The 19572-nt window shown below is 39.8% G+C and overlaps 2 protein-coding genes across 3 annotated transcripts in view; one reads left to right on the top strand and one right to left on the bottom strand.

Annotated features, from left to right (window-relative positions):
• Window positions 1–10603, top strand: part of dnaaf9 (dynein axonemal assembly factor 9) — a 31435-nt gene extending 20832 nt beyond the window's left edge. The window contains exons 22-37 of one of the 2 annotated variants that reach the window (XM_016254613.1): window positions 127–273; window positions 393–478; window positions 621–713; window positions 986–1106; window positions 1222–1310; window positions 1612–1749; window positions 3006–3131; window positions 3325–3362; window positions 4674–4809; window positions 4885–4971; window positions 5059–5165; window positions 7393–7467; window positions 8319–8494; window positions 8801–8866; window positions 8970–9063; window positions 9886–10603. In XM_016254613.1, the coding sequence (XP_016110099.1) occupies window positions 127–273; window positions 393–478; window positions 621–713; window positions 986–1106; window positions 1222–1310; window positions 1612–1749; window positions 3006–3131; window positions 3325–3362; window positions 4674–4809; window positions 4885–4971; window positions 5059–5165; window positions 7393–7467; window positions 8319–8494; window positions 8801–8866; window positions 8970–9063; window positions 9886–9992 (1686 nt within the window). In that variant the 3' untranslated portion in view covers window positions 9993–10603. Of the gene's footprint in view, window positions 1–126; window positions 274–392; window positions 479–611; window positions 714–985; window positions 1107–1221; window positions 1311–1611; window positions 1750–3005; window positions 3132–3324; window positions 3363–4673; window positions 4810–4884; window positions 4972–5058; window positions 5166–7392; window positions 7468–8318; window positions 8495–8800; window positions 8867–8969; window positions 9064–9885 lie in introns of both variants that reach the window. The other variant, XM_016254612.1, reaches the window with a different exon arrangement.
• Window positions 10604–14930: 4327 nt separating this feature from the next.
• The window catches only part of LOC107568638 (kyphoscoliosis peptidase-like), a 9718-nt gene continuing 5076 nt past the window's right edge, over window positions 14931–19572 (bottom strand). The window contains exons 2-6 of the mRNA XM_016254610.1: window positions 18994–19103; window positions 18612–18729; window positions 18363–18536; window positions 17666–17856; window positions 14931–16299 (exon numbers count right to left, since the gene is read on the bottom strand). Coding sequence (XP_016110096.1) covers window positions 14972–16299; window positions 17666–17856; window positions 18363–18536; window positions 18612–18729; window positions 18994–19103 — 1921 coding nt within the window. The 3' untranslated portion in view covers window positions 14931–14971. The remainder of the gene's footprint in view (window positions 16300–17665; window positions 17857–18362; window positions 18537–18611; window positions 18730–18993; window positions 19104–19572) is intronic.

The following is a 19572-nucleotide window of genomic DNA, read 5'->3' as shown; positions in this document are numbered from 1 at the left end:
TTGATTGTAAGAGACTCAGATGGTTTCAAAAACATAAAAAAAATATTTTGACCCAAACCTTTTGAACGGTAACCTATATATCATCAATATTGCTTTGTCTAAATGTATTTAATGTTGTTTTCACAGGGGTCTCTATCTGATATTTCAATGCTTTTCATCGAGTATCAGACCTCTTTGCTTCCACACCTTCCATTCCCTTTACACAGTGCTGATTTCTCTCTGGCTATTGCTCTGCTTCCCAAAACCAAGAGCTACAAAAGCTTCTATTCACAGGTGCTCACACACACACACACATACATATGCAGGTGGAACATTTAGGTTTCCGTCATCCTGCAGAGTTGTTGTATTCTGTTTAGCATTTGGTTGTAAACGAGTTGTGATATGATTTTCAGGTCCTGCCAGCTTGGCGTAAGTCAGACTCTGGGCTGAGAGTGCAGCATGTCCTCAACGATCAGCTGAGCCCTGAGCACAAGAGAATGTGAGTTAACACTTCATTCTGCATCAGCTCAGCCAACAGTATGCAGCCTGATTTGTTAAGATCGTATTGTGCTTGAGCCCCGAGGTATCATGATGTAGCACATAAATGTATCCAGTGACGTGTTTCTTCTCAGGTATTTTAGGCTGTTAAAGCTTCGTGAGATACATACACCAGCGGCAAACAGCCACAGAGCTGTTCTGAAGACTTCTTATCCACAGCTGCCAGAGCATGACAGGTAACACACATATTCACACTTCCACCCTGTCCTAACTAGGGATGATGTGACAGAATGTTAAGCAATAAATCTGTCTCTTTTTTTTTGTTATTATGAGTTTTTGACCTAACCAGCTATGACTATGACAAGCAACAAGACATTTTGCTAACTGCTTGGTTTCTATCTGTCAGTGGGGTCCAGATTTCTGAGCCCACTATTGAAAATGGTGCTGTCATGCATTGAATATGTTGCTTTGCTCATGCACGTTGAGGACTATCACATTTTCTCCTCAGGTTCCTACAGCATTTTGCTATCAGCAGCAGCGTGGGTGAAGAATCTGTCTGTAGCGACCACTTGTGTACTTTGCTTTCAGACACAGCACCTGAAAACAACAAACCTGAATGCAAGAGAAAGGTGAAATGCATGTGTATAAATGTAACACAGTCATACATAATCTAGCTGACAGGTCAGGCTGGAGGAAACAGCATATGAATAATAATAGATAATAGATATGTGTTTGTTTGTGTAGATGGTCCTCACTATCATCGCAGGCTTGCCAGGCAGTCATAAGGAGAATATGTGTGATTTCTTGATGGAAGTGAATCAAAATTGCACCAGGTGAGAGAACAATCAAGATGCAATGAACTATAACTATAATCATTATAACTGTAATGTTGTGTTACATTTTAGATTGGATGTGGCAGATTCCTAGTGAGTGATATTTCTGACTTTCGACCATAATGTTTTCTGCTGCAGTGCCATTGGGAATTTGTCATTTGTTTTCTACTGCATTTGTCCAAATAGAAGGTTGGAAATTCTGACTTAGAGTTCAATGGAAAGCATCTTGAATGCTGGTGCACTAATTACTGTCTTTATATACCCATATACTCCTAAACTGAGGACTGTTGTTTATTGACAGGTGGGAGGTGTTTTGCCCTGCTCTGGAGGGCTCTGAGGAATTCAGTGCGTCACACCTTCAGCGGTTCCTGAGCAGCCTTCTGGCCAAACAGAGGGAGACAGATCTGAATTCATCCAGAGTTGTGCTGCTTATACCAGGGTGAGACAGACATGAACACTGAGTCTCAAAACCTTGAGGATCATGTATATTTAAGCTGCTCACTATTGATGAATTTTACAACATTGACACTAGGGTTGGGTGATGTCTACAAAATTGGCATCAGATGATTTCTACAGTGAAACATTGCGATAGACGATGACATCGGCGGGGGCGGGGGGAGGGGTGTATGGGGAAGAGTTAGGGGGTGTGCCCGAAGTGTGAATCCTTATAAGGATATAACACAATTCCTAACACCGTGTCTACAACGGACACGAGTGACGCGACACAACAAAATACTATAGAACCACTGATCTATAATAGAGATTTATTATATATAGATCAGTCTATAGAACTCATTATAATCAGTGATGCTGTCTACACTGGATGCGGCACGACACGACAAATCTCCGACAGTAAACTGCTGCCGCGTTCTATTTATGACGTGCTGACACAAATTTCAAATGAATTTCCATGGTCGCTTTGTCGCGTCCAGTGTAGACAGACTTTAGCTGATGCGGCGCGACACGACAACTGTCGCGTCCAGTGTAGACACAGTGTAACGGTTGTCTGTTACAGTACATAAAATTTCACATACCACATAAACAGAGTAAGGAGAGATGACTGAGGACGATGGCGAATGATTTGCAGATCCTCAGTACCATGACAAACATATAATCTTGTAAAATGTGTGGCAAGTACTGCCGCTCCATAGTATAAACAGAGTACGTGCGATCGCAAATCTCGAAAGTGAAACTAAAAGCGATCGTGCATTCAAAAGCACGATGCCAGTTTCAATGCCAGGTACAATACCATCTCAACATCGGGATGTCTATCAGCCATCGGCGATGGACGAGGGCATCGTCTATCGGCCCAACCCTAATTGGCTCTGTTGTTGAACATTGAATGGACTTGAGGTGAATAACAACACTGTTTCCTTCTTTAGAGCTGCTTATAGCTGAATTGAACTCATTTCACAATTGATTAACTTTGCACAGTTATTGAACTAAATCAACACTAAACTGACTTGAGCTGAATATTGATACTATTGTCTTGTTAGAGCTGCCTTACAAGAGAATTTAAATTTATCTCATATTTAATAAAGTTTGCTTTTATCATTGATTCTGTTATTACTATGAAGCTGCTTTGAAACAAACTGTATTATCTCAAATATAGGTTACTTGACTGTTCTGAGACGTTAACCAGTGATATACAAGAAACAATTAAATGAGTTTTTATGCATACTGTATGTGTTGTAGGTACACCGATGTGCTGGATGTAATCCAGGCAATCACGGCTCATCCAGATCCACAAGTTCACAGCCAAGTGACAGTGGGTGCCATCTCAGCATGTGTCAATCCACTCACATCCTTCATCAAACACAGGCAAGAGTTTTTCCACATGACATTTATCACACCTACTTTTCCAGACGAACACTTGTAGTTCAGATCGTAAATGCTGTAAAAATAATTATATGTAATTATGTAATTATAATGTAAGTCTCTAAAGGCCCTGTTAACACACTGTAATTTACCTAAGTGTAATTTATCTGAAGCTCTCTGAAACTGCTCTTTACAGGCTTCTCTTCCCCAAGCTCCTAGAGCAGTGCAGTCAGGGTGAGTTTCTCTCAATATGGTGCCTGTGTGTGGATGTTGCAGAATAGGTGTTCAGATCTGTCACTGTTGTGGGGTCGTATCATGTGGAATCAAATTTCCCTGGATCTTTGGAAATAGAATATTCTTTGTACTATAAAACCTACCATAATTTTCAGAATTTGAAACTTTCTCTTTACCTTGAAAAAGTGCATTTTTGAAACAAAATTTTGTACATTTGCACATCAACAATGCTTAATTGATGTTCAGCCACTTCCTTTATTCGCATATCCCTCTGAAGAGTCCCATGGTTAGAAACCAGCGTTATTTTTAACAGTGTCCCTGATCATTTCAGTCTGATATGAACAATATCAATTTAAAGTGTACTGAGTGTATAAAGACAATGAGACAGCACCAGTGCGCCCTTAAAGGGTTAGTTCACCCAGACCTGCGTTCATCTTCAGAACACAAATTAAGATATTTTTGATCAAATCCGATGGCACAGAGAGGCCTCCATTGACAGCAACGCCACCCAAACTTTCAAGATCCATAAAGGTACTAAAGACGTCGTTAAAACAGTCGACGTGACTACAGTCGTTCTACAATAATTTTATGAAGCGACGAGAATACTTTTTGTGCGCAAAAACAAAACAAAAATAATAACTTTATTCAGCAATCTCTTCTCTTCCCTGTCATTATCCTTACGCGGTTAACGCAGTAAGCGCAGTCAAGGCTTCTGTGTTCTACGTCCGAACGCCGGTTCATTATTGGCCAAAGCTGCACATGTGAGCAGCGTGACACATGCGTGTAATGCTGATGCAAGAGCCGTCCAATAATGAGCCGCCGTTCTGACGTAGAACCTGGAAGCGCTGGACGTAAACAACGTATGAGAATGACACAGTAGAGAAGAGGTTGTTGAATAAAGTCGTTATTTTTGTTTTGTTTTTGCGCACAAAAAGTATTCTCATCGCTTCATAAAATTATTGTAGAACGACTGTAGTCACGTCGACTGTTTTAACGACGTCTTTAGTACCTTTATGGATCTTGAGAGTTTGGGTGGTGTTGCTGTCAATGGAGGCCTCTCTGAGCCATCGTATTTGATCAAAAATATTTTAATTTGTGTTCTGAAGATGAACGAAGGTCTTAGGGGTGTGGAACGACATGAGGGTGAGTAATTAATAACAGAATTTTCATTTTGGATGAACTAACCCTTTAATTAAAGCAGCCTCATTTAACCTCAGTGCTCTAGGGGAATTGCCCCTGTAATAAGTGCACTTTAAGTGGCTTTGGATAAAACGTCTGCTAAATGATTCCTTAGATGAGTTTCTCTTTTAGGCGTCGTCAGCAATGTTGTCTTCACGGGTTTGACTACTGAGCAGAAGCATCCACTTCTCAAACACATGCAACAGCTGATCCGTGCAGCCAATCCCAGCACTGCATTTATCTCAGCAGAGAAAGGGGCAGTTAAAAGGTATGTACTTTGATAATTCCTTGACATGCACACTCAATTCTAATGGTACTTATGGATTATTTTTTGTTATTGTAGGACTGAAGATATAAGGCTTATCCTGAATGACAGCGGTTTCTCACAGTCTCATATGATCAATGCACGATATCTGCTGTATCCTGGCTGGTAATATATTTTTGCTCTCTACTCTTCTCAGTGTATGTGTGCGTACACATAGGTGAATGTTTTGGACTATACTATGTATTGTTTCAGGTGGGAAGGCAGGTTTGTTTCTGGAAGTGGATCGTTGTCTATGTCTCAGCATTGTGTTGAGTTCAGTCGTCCATTGGAGAGAGCATTATTTCTGCAGCGCTGCAAAGGTAAGCATCTGTTTGTGTGTGTATTTAACATCACCCAAAAGACCATCACAGTCATGGCACATTTGTTTTTTTTTTATTAATTGTCTTACAAAAAAATGACAATTAAAGGTGTCATATGATGTTGCTAAAAAGAACATTATTTTGTGTATTTCGTGTAATGAAATGTGTTTATGCGATTTAAGGTTAAAAAAACATTATTTTCCACATACTGTACATTATTGTTTCTCCTCTATCCCCCGCCTTTCTGAAACTCGTCGATTTTTACAAAGCTCATCGATCTGAAAAGCGAGGTGTGCTCTGATTGGCCAGCTATCCAGTGCGTTGTGATTAGCCGAATACCTCAAGCGTGTGACGGAAATCTTACACCCCATGCCATATTGTGATGCCTTGTCCCAGCCGGAGCGGGACAAGGCATCACAATATGGCAAGGGGCATATAATGGGTTTTTATAACATTTAAAACCCATTATAAACAAGGCATTTGTTGCATCCAGTGGGGACATATCTGGAACAGTGTTGTAAATTCAACTTAACCACTGATTTCTAGTCATGTCTAGTCATGTTCCTCTTTTGGAAGACCAAACAAAGTAGTTTGCTTTCACAACGAAACACAGCATCACACACGGCGGGCTAGAGTGAGCGGCGGCGGCTAGAGTGAGCAGAGGCCAGAGGCCTAGAGTGAGCAGAGGCCGGCTTGAGTGAGCGACGGCGGGTGTGCTTGTGGCAACCACATGTGACGACCCTGGGCTGGACTCCGCTTCGTCCCCGGTGAAAGCCGATCCGGTGGTCCACAGCGCGAAGTTCATGTATTTCCTCAGCGACCAGCACAGATCAGCTCCAGGCATGACGAAGCGGATATCATCCTCTTTTGGAAGACCAAACAAAGTAGTTTCGCTTTCACAACGAAACAGTGCCTTCAAAACATGGCGGCGGCGGCAACAACAATACTACAGCGAGAATAAAAGTTACGCCTTCTTTCTTTGCGTGAACATTTGGGTGGCTTTATGCAAATCTTCCCAGATCGCGACATAGATATGTGGGGGTGTGTTAGAACGAGCCGTTTTAGGTAGGCGTGGCTGACTCTTAACTTTTATGAAGAATATCTCTTTGGATTTGAGACTTTAGTCTTTGCAACTTTACAGATCTTCTTTATGCACCAAGAGCTTGTAACACTCCAAAGAGAAAGGAAAAATTTAAATCGCATCATATGACCCCTTTAAAAAAAACTTTAAGCTTTTGTAACGAAAAATATTGCACAGAGTACTATTATTATTGTTATGAGACCACTGAAATAGTTTTTGTTAATTGAAGTAAAACTTTAAAATTTACTTTACAAAATAAAATGAAAATTAGAAATGTTGCATTAGCAACTAACCGGAATAAGTTGAATTTAAGTTTAAGTTGAATTACTAAGTTACTAACACTAATGCTAAAATAAATTACAACTACTAAAACTAATTACTAAAACAAAAACTGCTAAATAGGAAATAAAATAAAAGCTAATTCGAAATAATAATAATAATAATAATAGTATAGAAATAATACTAAATAGCACTGGCACAGATTAGAATGACATGAAAAGTTATAAAAAATATTTATTATTATTATTATTTCCATTCTAAATTATTCACACAGCATTGTAAGGTGTTCTGGATAAAACCCTCAAACTGTCATGTTGCACAATAGACGACCTTTAAGTTTCTGTTAAAATATATATATATATATATTAATTAGCGAGTAGTCGGTTTCTCTTTGCATATATATATATATATATATATATATATATATATATATATATTAATTAAAGATTAAGAAAGTAAATAGGGTCAGTTGCAGTGAGATGTGAACACCTCCTGCGATTATCTGAATTTTGCATAATGCATTAATGCTTTAAAATGAGACACAAAATGTGCATTTAATGGCATATTTTTTTTAAATGACTTTATTTTGATGCCAATTTGTGATTGTAATTTATCATGCAGGATGATTGAGGTCTTTTTAAATAATAGCAATCCGAGCAAATAATTGTGATCAGGTGGTTATGTAATAATTGTGAGAGGCCTAATCATCAATGATAAATATTCAAGAGGGTTTAATTATAAAGTGATTGCTGACAGTATATGTAAGGATGCTGTACAACCATGTGCTAAAAATGGAAGTATCAAAAGTAAGTGATCAAAGACAAGACAACACAACTTACTGTCTCTCTGTCTCTTTTCTTTTCTTAGTTTTGAAATCCTCTATCAAACCCAGTCCTTTCACAGGAAACATCTATCACATCAGTGGGAAAGTGCTATTCTCTGGTAGGGCAGTCGGTCTCCATAACCTCCTCCAAGTCTTAATATGAGTATTTTTTATGGGAAATACAGTGTGACATAGTTACAAATCAATTATGATTGTCTATAAATGTTATTGTTTGATTCCAGGATGTCTCTTGCTCTGGTTTTGTTTGTGTAGTTAATGTGATTTTTCTATGAGAAGTAGTAGGCAGGGGGCCTGTGGGGTAACGCCGCACGGTAGGACTCTCACCTCTGAATCCTCAAAGTGATGTGGCCTGCACACATCTGTTCTCACTCATTTTTTCTCAGTCGTTTCCTCCTGTAGTCACATTTTTTTGGAGGGTTTTGACTTTCCTCTTTTCCTTTGAATCTGTGGTGTAGTTGCATGGAGAGAGTGGGCAGATTGACAGAATGGAGAGAGCTGAGTGATTTAACAAAGCCTGAATTAAAGCACGCTAGATAGTGTAGTTCATTTAGGACCCATACGGTCCGAACACCATCTGTGATGCCTAGTTGTCACCATGAATCATCTGTGTTTTGTCATAGAAATCTTTTGATTTTTGGTGCCTATGTTCGGTTTGGTGTGTGATTTGTTTTCAGATCCCTGTAAGTTGATTTTTTTCGTAAAACATTTTCGTAACACTCAGTGCATTGTGATCAGTTGTTTTCAAGTTTGACTCCTTGCTTGTTTGTAGAGTGCAGAGTCGTAGTCCGCACTGCAGAGGAGTGATTGATGGGATGGATGGCTGTTGGCACGCCATGCTAGACATAGCTCTGTCTGATGACATGTTTGATAAATTAGTGTGCAGCATGTTGGACTCAGTGAAGTGTGTGTGTGTGTATCTGACTGCATGCGGTGTCTGTTTTCACTGTAGACAATGACAGACAGATGGTGGTAAACTGTAACTCTATCAGTGGGAATGTGACCATTGCCCCTGATCAGGGAACTCACCATGGCCCACGGACAACAAACAACTGTTATCTAATGTTTCACGGAGTGGGGCTCACCCAGGAGGGGCTGAAAGACTGGCTTCGGCATTGTGCCAAACAGGTAAATTCTCATAGGTAGGAGCAGGTGGAATCCGCAGACTTCTTCCATATTTTCTTCCCTAATTTTTTGGGAGGAATAAACATTGATTTAAGTATAGTAAAATGTGTGCTGAGGGCAACAACATATTGGTAGCTGAAAGCATTATCATATAACCCAAAATACTTAATAAACAATTTTATGAACTACATGCAATTCTGCAGGCTTCTGTGAGCACAGATTCCTACATATAAGAGAAGGACATTTTAATGAAATCATAATCATTTGAGGATCAGGGCTTAAAAATGTCAGTGTTTTTGTGTTTCACAGAAAGTGGAAAAAAAAGTCAAGAAGAATAAGAGGACACTCACCCCACAGGAGATCAGATACATTCATGTGAGTATAGACACACTTGCGCTCACTCATCTTTTCATTAAATTAGCAACAAAGCAAATAGTTGATCTAACACTTTAAATATTTTCATTTTATGTGTCACTAGGTGAAAAGACACCTTGATCCTCTCCCTCCTGGTTACTTCTACAACGGTCATCACTTTGTCAGTTTCTTTGGAGAAAAGCAAAACTTCCATCCTCGTATCTTTAAATTGTATTATAACTTTTTAACCAGGCGTGGTGGTGAAATTTTCTAGGTTACACTACCGTTCAAACTTTTGGGGTCAGTAAGATTTTTTTTTAATGAAAACTTTTATTCATCAAGGATGCATTAAATTGATCAAAAGAAGACAGTAAAGATAATGTTTCAAAATAGTTCTATTTCAAATAAATGCTGTTCAAATCACCATATTAGAATGATTTCGGAAAGATCTTGTGACATTGAAGATGGTTAATGCTGAAAATTCAGGAATAAATTACGTATTAAAATATAATACAGTTGTTTTAAATTGAAACAGTATTTCACAGTATTACTGTTTCACTGTATTTTTGATCAAATAAATGCAACCTTAGTGAGCATAAAAGACTTCCATTAAAACCATTTAAAAATCATACCAAACACAGACTTTTGATCAGTAGTGTACATTTTACCTAATGTCTGTATACTGCAACAGTAGCATCCTGTTGATTACCACGGACAATAATTTCAACTCGTCCCAATGTGTGTATAAATGAACAGGAACGTGATGTTTACTTTTATTAATCCGATAAGTAGGCTTAATGTTTAATCAGGAGTGTTGAAAAGCAGCACATTTGCAAGGCTACACTTTCATTAAAAGTGTATTACTGTAAATGCATTTATACACACTGAGGCATCATTTAATATTACTGTCAGTTGTAATCAACAGCATTAAAATTAATATTGACAGTATTGAATATTACTGTGTGTTTGTCAGAAGCAATGTGTTTGTGTTATTCTATTGTTGTCTACCACATGTTGATTCCTTACATGTGTGTGTTCAGTGTTGGATCAGTTCATTGATGAATATGTGCAGGAGGCCAATAAGGAGATTGAGTGCTTCAACAGAGAGGTGGACCTGCAGCCACACGCTGACCTCTTCGACCCCTAATCCCCTCATCTGACAAATTCACTTTCTGGGGAAAGGGAGGGGAGGTTCACTTTACAATCACTAACGTCCACTATCCAATTACCCACTCAAAACTGTCCATTTCATATGTTAGAATGAGGGATTTGCTGTTGAGGGATGGAGAGGATTTAGCTCACAGCCAGGAAGAAATATCACAGCCTAATGAGAGATCCTTTGCCCAACATACCATGACTGTAAATAGTACTAGCGCCCTGAGAAAGCTGAATCGCTGTTGTGTAAAACAGCAATGCTAAAGCCTCAGATGTGTCAAAACATTCCTGTAAAGAAAAATATTTTCTCTTTATTATAAAATAGAAGGTGAGCAGAAATTCTAAGCTTATATTTAGGGTACAAGGGTACCTACTGTAGTGGTGAAGCTCCATGCTGTGAAGCTTGTTCTACTGTAATTCCAGTGCCTAGCAGACATATTGAGCTGAATCGTAATGAAGTTTATCAGTGAGGCTGAAAGTGATCAAACGGAAGGCTCATTTCCAGCCGTGTGCATCTGGAAAGGCAGATCAGCCCTCAGTCAGCCTTTGTCAATCTATCGACCCCCGCTGTGTGGATCAGGGCTGAGGATCTCTCATGTGCTGCAGTTTTCTTTTCAGCCATTCTGAAGTGATTAACTGACACGCCGGTGCTTCAAGTCACCCCATTTTGGGAGGGTTAGGGAATCAGGGTATGATGGAGGGTTTATTATTAGAGGTTCTAATGTGTGGGATCGGTTTGGTGTGTTAAACCCATGCTTGCTGAGCGTGTGCTGGTACAAAGGTGTGGCAGAAGCAGAATGAATTTGCTTATATCACCCCTGTACTTGCTAGATCCGTATCGTTCGGTATTACGGTCGTATTTTAACTCTATATTGGGGTGTGTGTCATTCTATGCATGTTTACTTCAACTAATCACACACAGCAGGAGAGCAGCAGTGTCTTGTGTGTAGATACACACATTTGAGCTTTTGTCTACAAGACAAGCCTTAAAAGTAATGTTTTGAAACAATTACGGCGCTACTAAAGGAGCAAAGGAAAGCACTTCCAAAGAAACCCTGACACTGCTGGTCTCCTCTGTGATGCAATATACTGTACCGGTGTTATTACACTACGTGGTTAGCAGCTGTTTCACCAAGCCACTCTTTTGTCTGAGTTACTATGGAGATTTATGAGATACATAGTGCTAATGTTGCTATGGGCCTTTTTAGTGTTCCTTTGGAGATTTATAACTTTGCCTTTATGTCTCTTGACACTTCTGTACCTTGTCAGTATGCAAGTGCAGTTTTACTCAAGGCCACCCTGTTGTGAACAAACTCTGAAAGGACGTTGCTGAGATGTAGATCCGTGCTAAACCGACAAGCAAAGAGAAACCGACTACTCACTAATAGGTGACAGAGCCTCAGAGGTAAGCAGTCACTTCACGAGTGCTGAAACACAAACTCTGATGTGCAGCAGAGACACACACACACACACTCATTTAGCTGGTGGTGTTGCTGTTAGTCGGATTCTACACAGCAGCTGTCCTTAAAGGGTACAGGGCTATGTAACACTTATATAATGTGTAGTTCAAAGTAGAGGCCATTTTTAGCACATACTATCCGCATGTGTTAAGATGTCTTATCAAGTTCTATTTATGCTAACTGAAATGCCTTTCACCAAACTGGAACAACCAAGAAAGAAATCGCAAGAGTTCAATCTATTTTTCATATTGGAAAAACGTGGTTTATCTTTGCAAATTCTATTTTTCTAATGCTGTGAAATCAATTAAATTGGAGCCAGATGATAGTATTCCTCAGGCGAAGCAGATTCTCTCCCGTGAGAGATATTTGGCTGCCGCTGCAGAGTCTTGGCAGAGAGCAGGGGCACCCCGGCAGAGCCAAGCGCCAGTGTTGGTGAAAGGATATGAAGAGTTGTTTGTCTATGTAAGTGTAAAGGGCCAGTAAGGGTCTACTGAGTAACATAAAGGCACTGGAGGGCCACCGTGTAAAACTCAAGTCATTTGGGCCAATGGTTTTCGAAGACTTTTGGTCATAGATGAGCACTATGAATCTGGCTTTTGCTCCTCATCATAGAGGACCCTAGTGAGGCCCTCCAGAGGCAGTTCCTGATGTTATGTGAACCCCCTCTGGCCCGCACAGCTGTGCTCGTGGAGCTGAAGTTAGAGGAATAAAACAGAGTTTGGTGGAAAGATTTACGACATGAATATGTCAATAATAATCTTACATTTGTGGCTGCAATGCTATTCAGATAGGAGGGATAGACTTTTTCGTTTTGTTTTGCTGAATGCAAACAGGCCTGGGTTTTCTAAAAGGTCAGACTTTCAAAGAAAAGCACTTTTTTAAACATTGTCTTTGGTGGCAACCTATTATTATTATTAGATAAATATTCTGACTTTCAGCGGTCACTGAAGGCTTGTTCCTGACCAAAACGTTTTACATTGTCCAGCCCCTAAATCTGGTCATTTTTAATAATTAACCAGAGGATGAATATTCAGACAGCACATGTCTTGTGTTCTCAGGTATCTAGTTGAGTTGGCAACACCAGCATTGAAGTTTTATTTCAAACGTCCATCACAACTGGCCTACATTTAGTGCATTATGTTGTGGATGAATGCTTCGGGGGCAAGAGTAAAATTAGGACAAGCTAAAGGGCTAAATTATTTCCAATTGCTGCTGGTTGGCTGGGGACAAGCCTGAAAATTGAAATAGCTAAAAATAGATATTATAAGCTAAAAGTTATTTGCACAAAGCTAAACATGCACCCCTAAGGTCTTATATTGGCGTTTTGGGGAAACATTGGACCTTTTTGACCCAGAGGGAAAATGTGGAATTCATATAGATTCCCCAGTCTTTACCTCAGTTTCAATATTATTAACTGAAAATGAATATTACCTCAATATCCAGTAATTGGAGTTCATGATAACGTTGATATCTTCGTAACTGAACAAGATTTCAGATGGTTCTACTTGAAAAGTGCCAAAACTCTCAAAAATAACTTTTGTTTTTGGTTATATTTTTGTTTAAAGGGGTTAAACAAAAGTATGTGAAAAATCTAAATTTGAGTGTCGTTTGCACAAAACTACTGTAACTCGTGTTTTCTCCTGTGACTGATGCTTTTTTTCTAATATATATGTTGTATTTATGACTAAATAACATTAAAATATTGATAAGCTATTTCCGTTGATGAGTTATTTTTATTATCGGTTATTCGCAGTAGTCTGCTCAGTAAAACAATTCAGGCAAACAATGTCTTCTGACAGAAACAGCCTGGAAGAGAAGTGTGTTTGTGTGTGTAAGGGTATCAAATCAGCAGTGGATTTGTCACATGGTGATAACATCTTTTAGGATGCCAAGCCCAGTTTAAGCACTAATTTCAGCGGCCTGCAACAACAGAAGCTATTTATAACTTAGTATGTGTATCTGTAATAGTCGAGTACTGTTTTGTGTGTCAAATCTACCACACACATCCTTTTCCTGGCCTTTACCTTGGGTCCCTGCCCAGCCCACCTTCCAAAATACTTGTATTCGATCCACTGAGACTCTACTTTAACGCACCCCGAGGATCTACACATGCTTCCCAGCCCATCCTCGGCCGTTTATACAACCTGCACTCGGCTCCAAAGTGGGTCTAAACAATGTGCTCACCCTCTTGCAGATACAATACCCACATTTCTTTTAACTTACATCAGGCTCCCTTCATCTCTCCCTGGAGACGGTACCCACCCTTTGCACACATAGCAGCCATTGTTTCTCACTGGCCAGTGGGACGAGTTCAAGGTTTCATTTCTGATGCACTGACTGGTTATGACTGCATCATGTAAACCTTACCAAGGTCTGTTTGTCTCCCATGACTCCTCATAGTGGAGTTAAGAGATTTTAACACTGGCTGCATGTATCTGTCTGCATTTGAAAAGTGGGATGAACATTTGTTTAAGAGTAAAAAAAAATTTTTTTTCAGTGCATGCATTCCCTGGGAATCAAACCCATGACCTTGGTATTGCTAGCATCATGCAGCACCATGTTTGGGCTACATTGAATGTGGCTGTTGGTCATCTCTGTCTTTTGATCACTGCCAGGGACTGATGTGTAGGATGGACGGGAATATTCCCTTCTGTTGCACACACACTGAGGCCAGAGAGACCTTTCATTTGGTAGTCACTTTATGTCCCTGATACTTGCGGTGCATAAGAACAGTTGAGGATACGGACTCTTTGTGTCAACAAGCAAATATAACACTCACACATGTACACACACATACATACAGTGACATAAATGTCATTAAGAAACGTCTTGTTTCAAAAATATGAGTGGATATTATCACACTTTGACCTGGATATGTTTCTTACATATGTTTTTGTCCTTTTCTTTCCTCCTCTTTTCGTCCACACTGCAAGACAAAGTGCCCAGTTCCAGTTCTGCTGAAATGTGATACACACTACACTACTAAAATTAATATTACACTACACTACACATATAATGTTATTACACAATTATTTTTTTCTATTTGAATATATTTTCAAATTTAATTTATTCATGTAAAGGCCAAGCTTAATTTTCAGCTGCCATTACTGCAGCTTTCAATCTCACAAAGTCCTTCAGAATTCATTTCATCAGAAAAATTATTTCCAGGATTTTGTGATGAATAGAAAGTACAGTTGAATGCATTTGATTAATTTGATTTGCATTTGATTAATGATTTAATGCAAACATATTCATCATTGTTTTCTTCTTTCAGGCATAAAACTAATTAAATTTAATATTTTTAATTAAATATAATAAATTGAAAGATTTGTACTCTAATTATTTTACAAAGTTTGTCTTGTTAATTTATTTTGTCTTAAATATGTTTTCATATCTCTACAAATTATTATTATTATTAGTTATTTTATTTATTTTTTGCAGTGTTGGTAAACAACATTGAACTGCAGTGTGAACGTAGCCCTTTTGTCCTCTAGACAAAAGTCTGTTCTGTTCACTGTTCATTCTTCAGGTTAAGGACATCAAAGGTCATGAGAACATGCATGTCATTGCTTTCTTTAGTGACAGCAGCGAGCTTGAGTTGTGTGGCATTTCCAGTGACAGCCTCACCTTCCCAAACTCTGCTCTTATTCATCTTCAGATCTGTCCGTTTCTCTCCCACGACACACACTCTTTGCGCACATGGTACCCGCACTCGAAAACTTTCTGAACTCTGGGGAGCCAGTGCACCTGTGCGGGGCTCCAGCAGCACACACCCTCTTCCCCATGCTGAATACACACATGGAAACGGATCTCCGGGCTTTTCACACACACTCCTGATTATAAAGTCACACAGTGACATGTAGTCCTGCTGAGGCGGTTTGCGTCCATAAATACCTAGACGATAGACTCCCGCTCTGGGTGCGTGCACACTCACGGTTACCTTACTTGTATCTGTAAATGTCAAGAGTACATACCGGGACAGAGAAAAATGAGCCTGCTCATGCAGCTCAGCGCAGAGGGCCGTGTGTATTTGCAGGTCTGGTGAAGCGCAGTGGAAGGTAATGTTGCACTGGCCCTGGGGTGCATTTACTATCGCCCCTGTGTGGCTGAAATGGGACAGTCCGGCTTCTTGAGTACGCACCCCAGGACCACACCACAGGCCCAAGTCTGGAGGATACAATGCGTTTGGGTTCAATCCTCGGTTTTGACAGTGCAGCAGGTAGTTCCCGGCATTTTGAAAAGTCCCACTTCCACTGTTGTAATCCTGCACGAATATAGACAGCCGGTAAAATCCTTTGTACGGGCACATGACGTTACACACCAGCTGCTCTGCTGTGATTTGCGACGCAAGGCAGCGCTTGGCCGCAGTGGCGTCAAGCTCATGGTGCGAGAGCTCGCACACCATCATCAGAGGTCGTGATGTGTGTAGTATCACCTTGCACTCGCCACCCTCACCCACCACTATGGCCTCTTCTCCTGCGACACTGCAACCCTTGACACCTAGTGCCGATGCCCCTGCTGCTATGCCCCAGTTCAGGTAGGGGTTACTAGGCAGGGCCTGCCTCTTCTGGATACTGGGGCACTCCAGTTCAAGAGAGCAAATCCACCGCAGAGCACCAGGTTCACCCTCTCGCCGGGCGAACAGCTTCACTTCATAGGCCCCAGGCTCTGGGGGCAGTAATCGCAACTTCATCCCTTGACGAGTCACTGACATGAGACCACAGGAGCTGTCAACCTCCTGCTGCTTTAGAGCTCCTGTCTGGGGATCCCGCTGCCTCATCTCATACGAAAAGGTCAACAGTCTAGAGGAGCTCACAGACACAATTGCTTCCCCGTCGTCTGCGGAAAACAAATTTTGACACATTTACAAAATGTTACAGTAATATTGTGCCTACGTTCACACTGGAAAATTCTGGCAGTGACAACAACATGTAAATACGGAAGTCAAATCCTTAAATATATGCATGGAGGACCACTCCTGAAATTACAATGGTTGACATAGTAATAACAATCCTTTTTTTTTTTGGCTTCTAGTGGAAGTAAACTAAAAATATGCATGCTTATTAGAATTTCACACTAAAGTGGCCGATCCTACTCCCTTTTTTTTTATTGAGAGTGCAAAACATACAACATGCAGTGAACACAAAACACAAAAACAGCAGTAGAACAGCAATGATAATAATGGCAATGACAATCTGAATAATAGTAGTAGTATTTAAGTAGTACTAGCATGCATAATAATAATAATAATACTAAAGATGGTGATGATAACAATAATACCTTGTGATGACAGTAACAGTAATATCAATAATAATACAAGTAATAATAATAATGATGTAATAACAATAATGTAATAATGACACATACCACACCTATCCTAGCTTCTGTGACAGTGTTCAAGGTTTTTTTTTTTTTTTTTATCCTACTCACTTTAAGATATTACTGATATACCTGGGATATTATGTGGATCTCTGTGACAGCACGACTCTCCATTAATGGTCAAATAAAATGTAGCCATTGGCTGCTGTCAGATTCTTTGTTTAGCCATTCAGAACTCATTCAAGCATGGCAGGAATTTGTAGCATTTTGTAGGGTGCTAAATCAGTGTTCGCTATTTTTCATCTGTCAACAGTGGATTACACAAACAAATGCCCAAAAATGAGCACAGAAAAGGAGCCCGACAAAATCACGATTTCTCCCAATGGGACAGGAAAGCAATTTGTACCGCCCCTCCCTGGAACGCGATCATGATTTCTGGGGGCCCGTGCTAATATACTTTACAGGGGGCCCAGAAACCCCAGTGAGTTGTTTCTGCATTGCACTGTAATACTTTTCATTGGTTTTCAATGTAGGCATATTAGACCAAAGTGTTTGCGAGGTGTCTTGCTGCGGTTTACAGCATCTCATGCATGAGTGTTCAGTGTTTTCCAGGAGTGACACCGCATTTAGCTTCAGTGTGCATGCATCTATTCATTGCCCAATAGGTACCAGCAGAGGCTTTGTTAAGCTTTCTTTGTGGTTCCACTAATGTTTACACTAACTTAATAATCTTGCCTGCATATTCTGCAGTGCATGCTATAGACAGTATTCAGGAAGTTTTAGCTATAGTAACTAATCTTCCCTTTTGAGTTTGTGCATTATTCTATTTTGCATATGTGCAGTTGTGTCACTAGTGTATGTTTTGTGTGTGTGTGTGTGTGTATACCTGTGATTGTTTTGTACTGTTTGGGTTGTGTCAGGGTCAATCCAAACTGATAAAATGCTGAGGTCTTCAAGGGTCTTGTTTCAAACTCTTCTATGGAGATGGGAGTGGTAAGAAGTTGCCAGGTCTTGTCATCAGGGAAATGTGAGTTTATGAACTCACTAGGTTCAGTCAGGAAATAAAAGTCATCAGACCTGAAACAGACAGACATCACCACTGATTTCCCTTATATTTAGTGTGGAATTTTTCATTTCCAGTGTGGATTTTCCAAAGAGTGCAGTATGAGTTCCAATTTCCCTGAAGACTGTAAATTTGCATATATCTGCTAAACCAAACCAACCAGATCTGAGATGAATCACTTAACAAACTTTGATTTTGAAGAAAGTATTTGTAAATCAGAAAAAGATATGTATAAGGCTGTGTAGACTACTTAACGTAATTTATGAGGGGAATGAACTATCTCAAGAAGCATTGCTAATGATGTAACCAAATGAAACGTTATAGTAAAATATAAATGTTGATTCATAGTCATGAGTTATAAGTAAAAAAACAATACATTTTCCTTTTATATATTCATAAATAAGAGTGTTGGGAGACTGACTTGACTCATTCACAGTGCTTCATTAGAATGGGCGGTTGTCTTAATTTGCTGTCTTCATTTGTTTTTCCACAACTCTTTCATTCTTGGATATTTCTTTACAATATGTACTCCACAGTGCCAGCGCCCCAGCAAGCGTCAAGTAGCCACCACTGACCCCCCACGAAGACAGCATTCCACTCATGATCGGAACGCTTCTCAGCTAAACTGTGCCTGGCCTGGTATCCAACGCCTTTGCTGTACCCGCTCACCTCCACACACTCAATGCCCACCTCCCTAGAGAAAGAGAAAGTTCAGAGCCACATTCTACTGGCATGATGTGTGTATATATATACACTTGTGGCCATTTACCTGCACATCTCCACACAGAGTCTGGAATATCCACTACATACACCCTTTCCTGTCCTGATGACCTCATCAGAAGAGCAAATCTTCTGAGAAAGACCAAGGTATCCCTCCAAATCATACTCTAAGCACACAAACACAAGACAATTTGCCGTAGGAAGTACATTCACTAAAATAGTTAAAAGTTATTTGACTTACTAAAAAAATTGTGTAGAAACATTTTCACTCAAAAACAGCTAGTAAATTCCACAAACTACAAAAAATGACAAGTAACGCACTGAATTGTGACAATCTGAAGTAGAAAGACGTAATATTTTCTTGTAAAACATACAAGTTTTATTCACAACTTCATTTCTAACAGTGCATGCATTTTTGTGTGTGCAATTACCAATATTATGACATAGCCAGGTCCATATGGCCCTGAGTTTTTCCACATCATTTCTTCCCCTCTCTGTGACTGCACAAGCAATCTTCTGAGCATCAAATACTTCCTGCTCCCTCAAATGAAAAACACATGTTCATGCCTAAATCTATTGTTTATAACAGGGCTGTCCAATCTTGCTCTTGGAGGGCCACTGTCCTGCAGAATTTAGCTCCAGTCCCAATTAAACACACCTGAACCCAGGTAACCAAAGTCTTCAGGATCACTAGAATCTACCTGGCAGCTATTTTGTGACAAGTAGGTATTCTAATTTGTTGAGATAGTGAATTGGTGGGTTTTTAAATGTGAGCCAAAATCATCAAAATTAAAAGAACCAAAGACTTAAACTACTTCAGTCTGTGTGCATTGAATTTATTTAATACATGAGTTTCACAATTTGAGTTGAATTACTGAAATAAATGCACTTTTCCACGACATTCTAATTTATTGAGACGCACCTGTATCTATATCTCATGTCGACAGAACATAAAAGACCAGGGCTGCGTTCAGCCCCGACAAAAACGGTGCAAAACGTTTTTTAAACGG

Source organism: Sinocyclocheilus grahami, unplaced genomic scaffold, assembly GCF_001515645.1.
Source record: "Sinocyclocheilus grahami isolate Dianchi unplaced genomic scaffold, SAMN03320097.WGS_v1.1 scaffold1267.1, whole genome shotgun sequence".
Lineage (NCBI taxonomy): Eukaryota > Metazoa > Chordata > Actinopteri > Cypriniformes > Cyprinidae > Sinocyclocheilus > Sinocyclocheilus grahami.
This window is presented reverse-complemented; position numbering and strand designations above follow the sequence as displayed.